General features: G+C 39.4%; 1 protein-coding gene and 1 pseudogene across 1 annotated transcript; both read right to left on the bottom strand.

Moving 5' to 3' along the window:
• Nucleotides 1-7,130: 7,130 nt before the first annotated feature.
• On the bottom strand, nucleotides 7,131-7,864 carry LOC150024774 (inositol-tetrakisphosphate 1-kinase 1-like; annotated as a pseudogene).
• A 5,161-nt stretch (nucleotides 7,865-13,025) lies between these two features.
• Nucleotides 13,026-13,951, bottom strand: LOC137819574 (kiwellin-1). Its single transcript, XM_068623464.2, has one exon. It carries the CDS (start codon nucleotides 13,751-13,753, stop codon nucleotides 13,187-13,189), a length of 567 nt encoding a protein of 188 aa, XP_068479565.1. The 5' UTR covers nucleotides 13,754-13,951; the 3' UTR covers nucleotides 13,026-13,186.
• Between the last annotated feature and the right edge of the window lie 714 nt (nucleotides 13,952-14,665).

The following is a 14,665-nucleotide window of genomic DNA, read 5'->3' as shown; positions in this document are numbered from 1 at the left end:
GTTAGGTGAGAAAGTAAGGGTTTCACCATTGGCCTCAGAAAAGGCGTGAATAGGAAAAGTTGGAGTCCAGAGAAATGTGAGCATGAGCATCCACTAGTTCCACTTCCTCCACTGTTTTTCTCAACTCACTGATATCCATTATCTGTAAAGGACATGCATTCCAAGCAAATAAAGAATGAAACACCAGTCATCCATTTTTAAAGTTATTAGTCTCTTTGGTTTTTCAAGTCAGTTTTTACTTCACTTTTGTTTAGCTACAGGAGCTCACCTCTTGGCCAAGATGTCCAAGATGAATTAGCTGATAATATTGAGCAATGATTTAACTAGAATCTGCAAGTGAAAATGAGAAGGTAAGTATATGGTATGATTATGTAACAACTGGTAAATATTAGGTATGACATGGTTCTCACACACCAATATTTTGCACCAAATTAATTTAAGCTAAACCAATGCAATTGCAGCACAAAAACCAGAAAAATTCTGCACCAAAAATAAGCAGTTGTAACCAACCAACTGAATTCAACAACATTTGGCACCAGATTAAAAAAAAATCAACCCATGGTTATGAAATTGTAAGGCATGGTTTGCTGAATTTTCTTAGCTCTTATTATAGCAAATCAACACCAACAATATCTAGTCTCAACAGTTTTGTGTGTCGAGTTGCTTAAACAGAACTTACAACTTCAATTCCAAGTGATTAAGACCATAAAATGCACTACACCAGCCAACAATTTTCACCAAAATTAAAAACGTTGTACCAAAAGTCACTACAGTTGGTACAATACAATTTACAAAAGTTATCAGAAGGCACTTCTTCTCCACATAATAGCCATACACCTCAATTTTACACATGAAACAAATATATGTTCACGATTATAATGGCAATCCAACAATAAATTTGAAAGAGAAGGTTATCTTGAATTCATACCGTGCAAGCAAGTGACTGTTGCAACGATGACGATTGAAATCGTTGCGAGGAGGTGTCCTTCAAGTTGGCAACGATTAGGGACAAAACAAACGACGACGTGTGAAGAGTGAGGGTTTCACGACGATTGTGGATAGAACAAACGGTGGAGTGTTAGGTTTTGCGGAGAGTGAGGGTGGAATGAGAGGGCACGAGAGTGAGACAACGATAGTGAAGATTTCGGATAGTGAAGGTTTCGTAAGAGTGAAGTTTCAGATAGTGAAAGTTTCGCGAGGGTGGAGGTGTGCGGTGGGACTGAGGGTGAAGTGTTTGCGGTGAGGGTGAAATGTGCGGGGAGAGTGAAGATTTCGAGCAAAGTGAAGAGTGCAGGGAAGAGTTTGAGAGTCAGTGAAGGATTTCTGAAGAGTGAATAGGGTATGGGAGAGTGAGAGGTTGTGTGAGTGAAAAAGGTTTTATGAGTCAAATTTGGTTTCCAAAGAGTCAAATTTTTTAAAAAAAAAACATGGGAATGAGGAGTGGTATGGAGGGATGGAAAACGCAGGAGAGTGTATATTTCGAAGGAGGAATTGTGGTAGTTCAAAATGACACTTTCTGAAGGATAATTGTGGCAGTTATTAAAATGTCGTATTATACGGAAACTTATGGCAGTTGTTAATAACCACCACATTAAAATTGTCACTACATACACGGTTTTTTGTAGTGGCAGTGAATGTGCCTGTTTTGTTTTAGATCTAGGGGGACAGTTTTGTAGACCCGAAAAACAAATGGAAGTTGGACAGTCTTCTTTGTAGTTTCAAGATGGTCCAAGTCTGGTGCCACCTAGATAAGAGGAGCGTCTTCCTCCTTTTTTGACGTCTTCCTCCATTTCCAGCGGCCTCCTCTTTTTCCAACGGGATAACTTTGAAACGTTCATTGTTCTCAATCTATAAATATGTGTCTCCCTTTGCTCCAAAAAACACATCTCCCTCACGGCTTCCTCTCTTCCTCTTCACTCCTTTATTCTTTTCTTTTAGGTTTAATTACCTTATTCGTCCATACATTTAGGGACAATAGTCTATTTAGTATAATGGTTTTTAAAGAAATCAATTTGCTCCCTATGTTTTTTAAAATGTATACAAATTGGTCTATAAGAGTAAAGAGGGAGAGTGAAAGGATTAGGAAGAAGAGAGAGAGAGATTGAGAGAACTTTAGTATATGATATTCAGATTTACATGTAGAGCAGCCTGGGTATTTATAGTACCCAGTGCAGTATGGAATACAAGTAAACAGTTAGGACTGTTATAAACAGTTATTACTGTTATACCTAATATCCCCCCCTTAAATTGATGGTTTAGGATACACCATTAATTTATGTGAGAAGGCTGAAAAAGGGCCAGCACTTAAAGGTTTCGTGAAAACATCCGCGATCTGTAAAGTGGCAGGGACATGTAGAAGGTGCAGTTGCTTTTGTTGAATAACATCACGAACAAAATGGAGGTCAAGCTCAAAGTGCTTGGTCTTGGAGTGCATAATAGGATTGGATGCAAGAAGAACAGTGCCAAGGTTATCCGAGCGAATGGTGGGTAGAGTAGGAGGAAGACGAAGTTCAGTGAGCAGATTCTGGATCCATTTGAGTTCAACAAGCGTAGCAGCAATGCTGCGATATTCTGCTTCAGTAGAGCTGCGAGAAACAACCTTTTGTTTCTTTGAAAGCCAAGCAATAGGATTCGAGCCGAGAAAGACAACAAGGCCGGAGGTAGATTTCCTGTCATCAGGATCAGAACCCCAATCAGCATCAGCAAAGGCATTGAGAGTGAGTTGAGAAGGGCGCCGAAGATGAAGACCATGAGTGGTAGTGCCAGCTAGGTAACGGAGAATACGTTTAACAACATTCCAGTGGTGATGTTGAGGGTTGTTCATGAACAGGCATGCTTTGTTGACGCTATTGTCGAGTTCAGGACGAGTAATGAGGATATATTGAAGAGAGCCTACCACTGAGCGATAGAATGAAAGATCGTCTACAGCAGTGGTAGCGTCTATTGTTAGACGAGTAGTGGAGAGCATGGGTGTTGGTTGAGGCTTGGAAGAGAGCATGTTGGTTTTACGAAGGAGATCCTGAATGTATTTAGTTTGAGATAGATGTAAGCCGCCATCCAACGTCCAAGTGGCTTCAATCTCGAGAAAGTAATGAAGAGTCCCAAGGTCCTTTAGGGCAAAGTGCTGACTTAGAGAGTGAATAAGACGCTGAATGGCATTGTTAGAGTTCCCTGTGATTAGTATATCATCAACATAGATTAGGACAAAGAGAGTAATATTGTTGTGGAAGTGAAGGAAAAGAGAGGTGTCACTTTTAGTAGGATGAAAACCAAGAGAAAGCAAAGTGGTACTTAGCTTGTGAAACCAGGATCTAGGTGCTTGCTTCAACCCATAGAGAGCTTTGGTAAGTTTGCAAACAGTGTTGGAGTCACCAGTTTCAAAACCAGGAGGTTGACTCATGTAGACAGATTCCTCAAGGTCACCATACAAAAAGGCGTTATTAATATCAATTTGATTGACAGACCAGTTTAATTGAAGAGCTAGAGTAAGGATAATACGGATGGTGACAGGCTTTATCACACGACTGAATGTTTCAAAATAGTCAAAACCATATTGCTGATGAAAACCTTTGGCGACGAGGCGAGCTTTATTGCGCTGAAATGAGCCATCAACATTGTATTTTATTTTGAAAATCCATTTGCAGCCAATGGGTTGAACTCCAGGAGGAAGGGTAGTGAGAATCCAAGTGTTGTTTGTGTTTAGAGCAACAAGTTCTTCTTGCATGGCAGCAAGCCATTGGGGAAGATGTAAGGCCTCTTTGGTGGATTTTGGAAGAGGCAACACAGGGACAACAGTGTAAGCACTTGGACCAAGTAAGGCAGCCTTCGCACGTGTAAGCATAGGGTGAGTGTTGTGAGGAGCAGAATGTCGTGGAGGTGAAACCGTGGAAGACAAATTAGAGTGAGAGGATATGGATGCAGAGGAAGCAGGTTGATCATATGAAGAAGCAGGGGCGATGGGTTGTGAGGCAGGAAGAGCTGGTTGTGACACAGAGATAGTTGGTTGCTGAAAAACAATTAAACTAGGTGAAGAATCGGAGGGGCTATTTGTGGGTGGAGAGACAGAAGAAAAAGGGTTAGAAAAATCAACATAGGGAAAAACAGATTCATTAAAAGTAACATGACGAGTAATATACATACGCCCAGAGGGAGAGAGACACATTTAGCCTTTGTGATTGGAGGCATAGCCAAGAAACACACACAAAGATGAACGAAAACTCATTTTATGTTTATTATATGGGCGAAGCAAAGGATAACAAGCACATCCAAAGGTTTTGTAAAAAAACATAATCAGGGTGTGTGTTAAACAACAAATAGTATGGGCTTTGATTATTTAAAACAGGTGTGGGTAAAACATTGATAATGGATATGGCAGCAGTGAACGCATAGCCCCAGAAATGCATGGGTAATTTAGAGCAAGCAGGTAAAGTCAAACCAATATCAACAATATGTCTATGCTTGCGTTCCACAGAACCATTCTCTTCATGAGTGTGAGGGCAAGTTAGACGATGAGATATGCCATTGGATAGCAAAAAGGATTTAAAACAGAGAAATTCTTTTGCATTATCAGTCTGAATGCTTAACAAAGGAAAACCAGTATGTTTTTCAACATATATTTTGAAAGATTTGAAAACAGTGAAAGCTTGTGATTTAGCATGAATTAAATAGAACCAAACATATCTAGTGTAAGCATCCACAAAAGAGATATAATAAGAAGCACCATTAGTGGCAGGGGTAGCCGATGGCCCCCAAATGTCAATGAAAACAAGCTGTAAAGGTTTAGAGTATATAGTTTGAGAAGCTTTAAAAGGAAGCTGATGGGACTTGCCAACAACACAAGATTCAAAAAATTCATGTTTAGCAGTAAAGGGTATATTACACATCTTCATTATTTGATGAATCACTCTTGGTTGGGCATGACCAAACCGGGAGTGCCACAAATGATAAGCAGAAGAGCCAGTAGTGAGTGCAGTATTGTAAGCAGAATATGATGCAGTCTGAACTAGATTGGGAAACACATAAAGACTATCTTTAAGCTTGCCTTAGAGCAGGATTTTGTTGGTTCCCTGACGTTTAACAAGGCAAACATCAGCATGAAACTCAAAGAAAACATGATTATTACGGGCGAACCTGGAAACACTTAATAGATTTTTAGAAATAGTAGGAACATGCAGAAGGTGGTGTAAAGAGAAGGTATGATGAGTATTAAGATCTGTAAAAGTTGCAGAACCAATAGAAGTAATAGGAAGCTGGAAACCATTACCTACAACCACCTTTTCCGAACCTGTGTAGGGAGTTGTTGTGGAAAGATTGGTGCCATGAGCAGTGAGATGATGGGAAGCACCTCTATCATGGTACCAAAGGGGATCATGGAGATTTTTGGGGTCCCGAGGATCGAAGGTTCATCATCACAAAGAGATGAAGAAAAATGAGCAGTATTAGCAGTAACTTGAGATGGAGTGGAAGAATCAAACCTATGCTAACAGTGAAGGGCAGTGTGCCCATATTTTCCACATATTTGACATTGAACCCGAGAAGAGAAAGCAGTAGAAGATATCTTGGGAAAGTTCTTGGATGATTGAAAGCGGGGTTTAGAGTAGAACCGTTGTTTGGCGTGACCAGAGGGGCGAAAAAAGGAGGAAGAATGTGTAGAACTGGAGTTGTAGAGAGAGAAGGAGGATGGGACAGAAGCAACATTTGCATGCAGAATGTGATCAACAGATTGTTTGTTTTGTTCAATACGGTTTTCTTGAGCAAGAAGCAGTGCTTCAATGTCTGCAACCGTGTAAGGGTCAAGACGGGATGTGATAGAGGTTATAAAGGAGTCATATTCGTCAGGCAACCCATCAAGAACAACTTCAATGTGATCTTCGGTGGACAACCCACAACAGCCAATTGATCTACGGTTTTCTTGATATCAAGAAGGTAGGCAGAGATAGAGCGGTCCTTCTTGGGTGTACGCAGCTGCTGCTTGTGCTTCTTGATTTGAGCATGGGTTTGGGACGCATAATGGGTCTGGAGCTTTTCCCAAACTTGGGCTGACGTGTCCATGCCAACCATCTGGGTGAGGACACCTACGGTCATTGATGCCAGTAACCAGGCCAAGATTGCTTGATCTTGACGATCATACTGGATGTATTTGAAATTCACAATTGGAGAAGTGTCTTCCTCGATAGAAATGAGACGTGGAGGAATGAAAGACCCATCCAGAAAGTAAAGAAGATCTAAACTGTGAAGAGTGGCATTAACTTGCTGCCGCCAGACAAGGAAGTTTTCTGAATCCAGTTTTAGAGGAATTGGCGTATGAAAGATATGAGGGGGAAGGGCTTCGGGCTTGGCAGAAAAAGGTTCAAAATTGGGTTCAGTGGTAGATGATGATGCCATTTTTGGCTCTGGATACCATATAAGAGTAAAGAGGGAGAGTGAAAGGATTAAGAAGAAGAGAGAGAGAGATTGAGAGAACTTTAGTATATGATATTCAGATTTACATGTAGAGCAGCCTGGGTATTAATAGTACCCAGTGCAGTATGGAATACAAGTAAACAGTTAGGACTGTTATAAACAGTTATTATTGTTATACCTAATATGGTCATTTCCTTTAAATTTCACCTTACGACGTCAAATGTTGCTTATGTGGCAAAGAGATGTGATTGAGAAATGTGACGTGTCAAGATCAGATGCTGACGTGACGGTGTGTGGTTGTGGTATTTTTTTTATTTTATTTCTCTATCTCTTTGTTTAACTACTTTTTTTTATATTTTTAATTACTAAATATTATCTCATATCATAATTTTTTTATATTATTGAATATTTCAAAATTCGGCATAGTTTTATTTTATAAAGTCCACCATTAAAATTTTAAATATATTTATAAATAATTTTTACATGTAATAGGAATTATAGTGTACTATCTTGAAATTAACAATTTAAATTGATTAATTTAAATATAATATTTAAAAAAAAACATTAAACAATAATATTTTTTGTGGAAACACAACTTCAAGTATGTCGAGAAGCACCTATGGAATATCTAAATACAGTAGTGGTTTGAGAATTGATAGTTTATTAAAGAATGTGAGGAGGATGTTGAACTAGGATGATAAACACATTGAACACTAAATACTAGATTTTCATAATTGTAAAGAACTCTCTTTGTCTTCCAGATAAAGAGAAACTCCAATGGCACCCTCATCCCTATCACCACAACCAGTACCGTTCACAATCCTAATTGCATCTTTCACACACTCCTCACTCTCACCCATTTGGTATTTCTTGCACAACCCATCACACAAAAAAGTCAGTAAAAACAGGTTCAAAATCCCTAATAACATCGAAATTAAATAGGTTCAGCTTCATCACACGTCTCAACTCCCGAGCTATCCGAGTAAGGAAGCTCAGGGGAGGCATCTTAGCATTATCCAAATGCATCATCTTATAGTACCTATAGTCGATTATTTCATCCCTTGCCAAATTTGAAACCTACGAAAACGCCCGTAAATCCTCCAAAACCCTCATCAACTCCTCCTCTCCCACATCCGGCAGCGACTTCCTGTTCACACACCTCACGCTCTCCCCAACCACTTCTCTCCTTCTGCTTCCAGATCCGCCGGTCGAACAACTTCGCCTTGTCGTTTATCACAATTTGCTTCGGAATCCCGACAGTCCAGGTCTGGTCGTCGATTTTCAAATCCAACACAACCTGGAGCATCGAAACCCAGTTAAGGAGTCTCTCGATTGATTCTGGTGAGTCTAGAACAACGGCATTCGAGTAATCTTCCATAAACTCCTTCGCCCACACCAGAACCCCTTCCCACACCAGAACCTCTTCCGTGCTTTCTGTCGACCACCAAGACCTTCTGTACATGTTGTCGTCAACGCCAATGAAGGATCTGAAACCATCTATCCAACCCTTTGTACATGTCGCGGAAACGCACCACGGGCTCGGGATCACACCACAAGATACCACCTCACAATCACAACGAAGGCACGAACCACAGGATCGCACCTTAGAATGTCGTTTTTCAGAAACCCTAAATTCCCAATTCAAAATAAAAAAACCCTAACCCCTATTTCAATTTTCACTAAACTAATGTAACCATCGACCTCAATTGACACGTCACACCTCATAGTAAACCAAATTCCCTTTCTCTCTGCCACATAAGCGGTCCTTGACGTCGTAAGAGGGGACTTAACGGAAATGACCATTTTGGATACATTTTAAGAAACATAGGGACCAAATTGATTTATTTAAAAACCACTATACTAAATTGACTATTGCCCCTAAATGTAGGGACGAATAAGGTAATTAAACCAAAAAGAAAAGAATAAAGGGACTTTTACTTTATAATTTTTCTGGGTTTTTGGGTTCTTACTCTAGAGGAGTTTACTTGCTAGTTCTGATCCTCAAAATTATCTATGAAGTTCATGTTGTATCTTGGGGGACTTGCACAATACACCGGGATAAGTTCTTACCGATAGTGTTCACCCACGCCTTAGGAAACCAATATTTTTGTTTTTTTCAGCTTTATTTACTACAATCGTACGGACTTATGGTTGTCAGTACATACAACAACAACAACAACTTTACTTCAAAGACGTCAAACGTTGTTTCCACAACGCAAACTATTTTTGCAAAACCATTTTTGGACGTCTTGAAAATTGAAGTATTCACCAGTTAGAATTTCTGACGCTAGCAAGAACGCGTGTCCACCCTGTTGGATATGTACGAAGTAGTTTTTGCACTTACGACTTCTAAACCTGACTCAAGAACGTCTGCGAAAAAAATTGATGTTTAGAGCCATGTAAATAAGGTATGCCGACACACCTTACTCAATGCGTTATCTACCGATTTGTTCGATGTTTATTACTCTTACAAGGAAGCAAAATATATTTGGGATCCCCTTATCCTCAAATACACTACTGAAGACGTCGTTAGACAAAGGTTCGTAATCATAAACTAATATCGCTTAAAGATGATTGAAGACAAGGACATAAAAATTTAAGATAAATGAGTACCAAAAGTTGCTTGAAGATATTAAAGTAGAGAGCATATACTTGCCTGATGAATTCGTGTCCGAACTGCTGATTGAAAAGCTTTCGCAATCTTGGACTGACTACAAGCAACAACTAAAACACATGCGCAGACAAATGTCACTACCAGATGTGATCACCCACATCATCATTGAAGACACAAACAGAAAGGAGTGTGCTGCTGCAAATGCCAAAATTTTGTTTGGCAAAGCAAATATGGTAGAAGATAAACCAACTCCAAAAACGTACGAGAAAAAACCTGATCACAAAAAGAAATATAATGATAAATTCTTTCGTCCCAATGGAACTAACCCCACCATCAATGAAAAGAGAAATTGCTTTAACTATGGAAAGTCAGGTCATCATGCACCTCAGTGCAGACATAGGGCAAAAAATGACTATCCTCCTAAGATAAATCTAGTCGAATGGGAAAATACCATTGTTTCAGTTGTTTCACAAGTAAATCTTTTGACATATGTGAGTAAATGGGTGGTAGACTCCGGGGCTACCAGAAACATCTGTGCAAACAGAAATGTGTTTACCTCCTACACAAGTGTGGGGGGTGGAAAAGAACAAGTTTATCTCGATGATTCCAGGACAACTCCTTTCTTAGGAAAAGGAAAGGTTCTTCTAAAGCTTATCTGGTAAAACTCTGGCTTTGAGTGAGGTGCTACATGTGCCATCAATTAGAGTTAATTTGATCTATGTAGCATTGCTAGGCTAAGTTGGTGTTAAAGTTTCATTTGAATCTGCAAGATTGTTATGACAAAAAACAATGTTTTTTTAAGGGAAGGGATATTTTGATCAAAGTCTTTTTGTATTAAACATTTCTGAAGTTATTAATGAATCTAGGTCTTTTGCTTATATTGTTGATTCGTACGATCTATGGCATGCTAGATTAAGACATGTGAATATTTCGTATGTTATGAAATTGCAACGAATAGGATTAATCAACATGCATGGCAAACAAAGTAGTAAACGTGATATATGTGAAGAATCTAAAATAACAAAGAAAACATGTCATTCTGTAGAATGACAAACTGAACTTCTTGGTTTAATTCATACCAATCTTGTTGATTTAAAATAAACCGTGTCTAGAGATGGTAAAAATTATTTTGTAAGATAAATAAATGGTTTTTCTAGATACACCAAAGTGTATTTAATTAAACACAATAATGAAGTTATTGATATGTTCTTAACTTATAAGGAGGAAGTAAAAAATCAATTGAATAAAAAAATTAAAAGAATTAGATTAGATAGGGGTGGTGAATATGTTTTGTTTAATGATTATTGTGTTAAAGAAGACATTATTCATAAAGTAACCCCCACCATATTCACCTGAATCTAATGGAGTAGCGGAAAGAAAAAATAGGGCTCTTAGAGAAATAATGAATGTCATGATTATTAGTTCTAATGCTCGTGTTAATCTGTGAGGTGATTCTCTGCTTACCGCTTGTTTTTTGCAAAATAGGATACCACATAAGAAAACTGGTAAAAAAACCCTATGAGTTGTGGAAATGTTATCAATCTAATCTGAAATACCTAAGAGTGTGAGGGAGATTAGCTAAAGTGATGTTACCTGATCCTAAGAAAAGAAAAATAGGTTCTAAATCATTTGTTTGTATGTTCTTAGGATATGTAGAACATAGTGTTGCCTATAGGTTTCTAGTTATTAATAGTGATATAATTGAACATAACATTATAGTAGAGATGAAAAATGTTGAGTTACATACAATAATATTGTTTTTAAAACAAAACTATTTCTTGGATCTAAGTTTGAGATGAAAGACATGTTGGGAAAAACGGGTAATTTTCCCACTAAAACAGAACCCTAACAGAGCTACCCGACAAATAATATTGAATAAATAAAGCGGAATAATAAAAGAGATAAAGAGGAAAAAACACACCGGAAAATTGTTAACGGAGTTCGGCCAATTTATTGTCCTCCCTTCTCGGCCGACACTCGGGTCGACGGTCATCTTCTTGCGCTTTCGGAGGGGAGTAGTTTTTTGTCTTGTCGGCTCCTCCCTTTGTGGGGACTGCTTTGCACCTCGGCCTCTTGTTCGACGGAGATGCCCAGCTTGAATAAGTTCCTTGATCTTATCCTTCAATTCCTGACACTCCTCAATAGTGTATCCATTGTTTCTGTGGTACCGACATCTACGAGTCGATCGACGTTGTCAGGGCTTGCGACCCTCCTCGGTGGTGGAATCAACTCGGCATCCAAAGTCTCATATAAAATTATTCCCCTGTAGGCGTTTAAGGGGATGTATCTTGTGAACCGTTGTCCCTGGTTGTCTCTGCACCTATCTCCTCAACCAACAGCTGGTCGATTCTGACGCTCCTTCTCCTCCTTCCCCTTATCTCCACTTGCTTCGGCTCGGGCCTGATTCTTGAATTCTATCAGGTCCTCCAGCTACATTGGCGATTCTCCACCTAGGCTCGTCCAAGTTTGCAACTAGTTGCATGCATAAGTTGTCAGCAAAGGGTCCCAGTTGTAAAGTCGTGATCATGTGATGCATGGCCACGTCCGGACTCAGACTCCGGATGCTCATGGCTACCTTCCCAAACCTGTCGATGAATTTCCTCAGAGATTTTCCCTTCTCCTTGCGAATGTTGACCAGGACGATGGAGGTCAAATGATGCAATCGGCTGATAGCGAACAATGTCTCAAACTTGGACACCAGTGTCTCAAAGCTGTCAACGGAGTTTGGGGGAAGCTTTGTAAACCAACTCAAAGCTGCCCATTTTAGTGACATGGGGAACACTCGACACAGAATTGCGTCATCTTTTGAAGTGTAGAAGCCCATGTGTGTGGTGTACACGTTTATGTGCTCGTCAGGGTCGATCGTCCCGTTGTAACGGTCTTTGTTGAAGCCCTTCCACTTATCTGGTAGCGGCACTCCGATTATGGAATCGGTGAATGGGTGTCGGCGGGTCAAGTCCAACGTCCCGGTCATAGGATTTGACCTGTTTGGATAAGATTCACCGTCGACCTCCTGGGTGTGGATCTTATCCTTCGACTCCTCAACAGTCCTAGGACCGGTGAGGGTGGTGAATGACCTCCCGACAAGATTGCTCAGTCTAGTAGATTGTCTCTCTTCCACAAACTTTCTCTTCATTTCTTCATCCTCCTTCTGGAGAGCCTTAATCTCATCCTCATTCTTCCGCTTAGTTTCCTCGTTCTTTCTCTTCATCTCGGCCATCTCCTTCTGCAGAGACATCAAAAGTGTCATCTGCTCAGCATCAGACATTTTCTCGTTCACCATGCTTCAGATTGATACATCTACTTTCTTCTTCAAGCTAATTCTCTCGGTCCCACGGTGGGCGTCAATTGTTCTCGAACAGGGTTGGAACCAAGAGAACGATTCAGACTACTTCTCGGTCGATCGGTATGTTCTTCCTCTCTTCTTCTCAAGGCGACCCCCCTTACTCTCTTTCGCTGCTCTACTTCTCCTCCTTTTGAAGTCCAGACTCGGATGGTACCCGCAGAAGGCACCCTAATGTTCAACTAAGAATTCGATATTCGGTACTTGATACTATTAATATTGTATGATGACGTACCTACTTCTTGGAATCTATGCATATTTATATTATTATCATGAGTCCTTTGTTATTGGGCCGTATTAGGTCATGCTTATGAATGCATTACCTAATGTTTGATTGCTGATTAGCTTCATAAATCCTGTTTAGACGTAATGGTCTTTATGGTGTCGATCAACCTAAACTAGATGTCGAGTCATGGTATCGATGTGCGGACCCTACCAGTACATATATTTTTGTTCAGATAGACCTAGAGTTTATACACTATTACACTTGTTATTAGAGTACACATATGCTTTCATCTCTTCTTGCCTTTAGAAATTAGGACTCTTTTGTCATTTTGGACGAATGGCTTTGCACAAGAATTCTATCCGTATAGAAATTAAGACTTTTCTGGTTGCTTTATGCTTGTCTTATGTCGCACAGACCTTAAGTTTAGTGGACAAATGTTATTGTTCATAAGGCATTCTTTCAATTGATATCACTTTATGTAATTAAGGAACTAAATGGGGATTACGTGACAATACATATAAGGGATTACATGACAATACAAAAAAACAACACAGCACAACCCAAAGAGCAGCTACACATGTACTAGTATTACAGCATTGAATTAAGCATCAGCCCATGTAATTTTCAATCCACCCCACTGATTGTGAGGCACACCTAAGGCATTCCAGACAGCTTTGGAGGCATCAACAATGTTGTTGGAACAAGGGGGTTGATAATCATGGTCTTCATCACATCCCATGGTAGAGTCACACTCGTCCACCACCATGGCCACAACACTTTTGCCATTTGCACTGATGGTAACGTTGTGGAGGCACCTACTACTATTGTTAAACCATCCAGTGGAAAGTGCAACCACTGGTGTGTCATCAGAATGATACTGGTTGTCACATGCAGAAGGCCCTCCTCCATCTCCACCCTTTTCAAAACTGTTGAGAGTGAGTTGGGCCTCGGTGTTGCTTGACACTGCTGGAGAACATTTGTACGTTGTGTACATCTTGCCTTGTACACAACACTCTGAATCATTCTCTTGGTTGCATTCTCCTGGTGGGGGCTTCTTTCCTGTGATTCTGCCACTGGGACGACACTGTTGTGCTTCACAACACAACCAATTTGCTGATACGAGAATGAGCAGCAAAATCAAGGATGCTATTGAGGTAGAAGCCTTCATTTTGTATATCTTATCTTTTTCACTACGTTCTTGTGCTGGGTGCTTGGTTTTGGATGCTAATTTATAGGTGTGATGTGCTTTCTAAATCTGAAAGAGAAGTTTAATTACTGCTACAGTAGTAACATCCAATGCAAGGTTCCATTAACATTGAACTGTGGTGAGAAAATTATACATCAAAATTATACTGTACGTATGTGGAAAGTAAATTTGCTTGGTTATAGCAACGATATATTTGGTCAAAGTTTGAGATGAAAAGCTGAAGCCTCTCTTTTGTCACTTTTAATTGATATTTGATAGTCTTTGAACCATATGATACGGCAACGATGTATTTGCTTGGTTATAGCAACGATATATTTGGTCAAAGTTTAGATGAAAAGCTGAATGAGATGGAAAATATGGAGCAAAGTTGTGACAGATGAAGTTTGAAGCTAAAGGCCTCTCTTTTGTCACTTTTAATTGATATTTGACAGTCTTTGAACCATATGACACGGCAACGATATATTTGCTTGGTTATAGCAACGATATATTTGGTCAAAGTTTGAGATGCAAAGCTGAATGAGATGGAAAATATGAAGCTAAGTTGTGACAGATGAAGTTTGAAGCTAAAAGGCCTCTCTTTTGTCACTTTTAATTGATATTTGATAGTCTTTGAACTCTATGATACGACATCAGTTTATTTAATATATTTTATATAGTTACGTCCTTTTTCACACTTCGTAGTATTTCATTGGTTAATATACTTGTTAATGCTATATGGAAAAGTGTTTCAGATCGTAGTTGTCGGTGAGAATACTTTGTTCAATTAAAGGTATGATCCTAGCTTATTTATAATTTTGTTCTTACATTTTTTCTTATTCTGATTGGTGTCTTGATCCTCTGGTTTGTATGTATTTGATCAATAGATTTTGAAAT

This window comes from Phaseolus vulgaris, chromosome 10 (genome assembly GCF_051622355.1).
Source record: "Phaseolus vulgaris cultivar YP4 chromosome 10, ASM5162235v1, whole genome shotgun sequence".
NCBI classification, from domain to species: Eukaryota; Viridiplantae; Streptophyta; class Magnoliopsida; order Fabales; family Fabaceae; genus Phaseolus; species Phaseolus vulgaris.
Note: the sequence above shows the minus strand (reverse complement) of the source record. Positions and strands in the feature narration are given on the sequence as shown.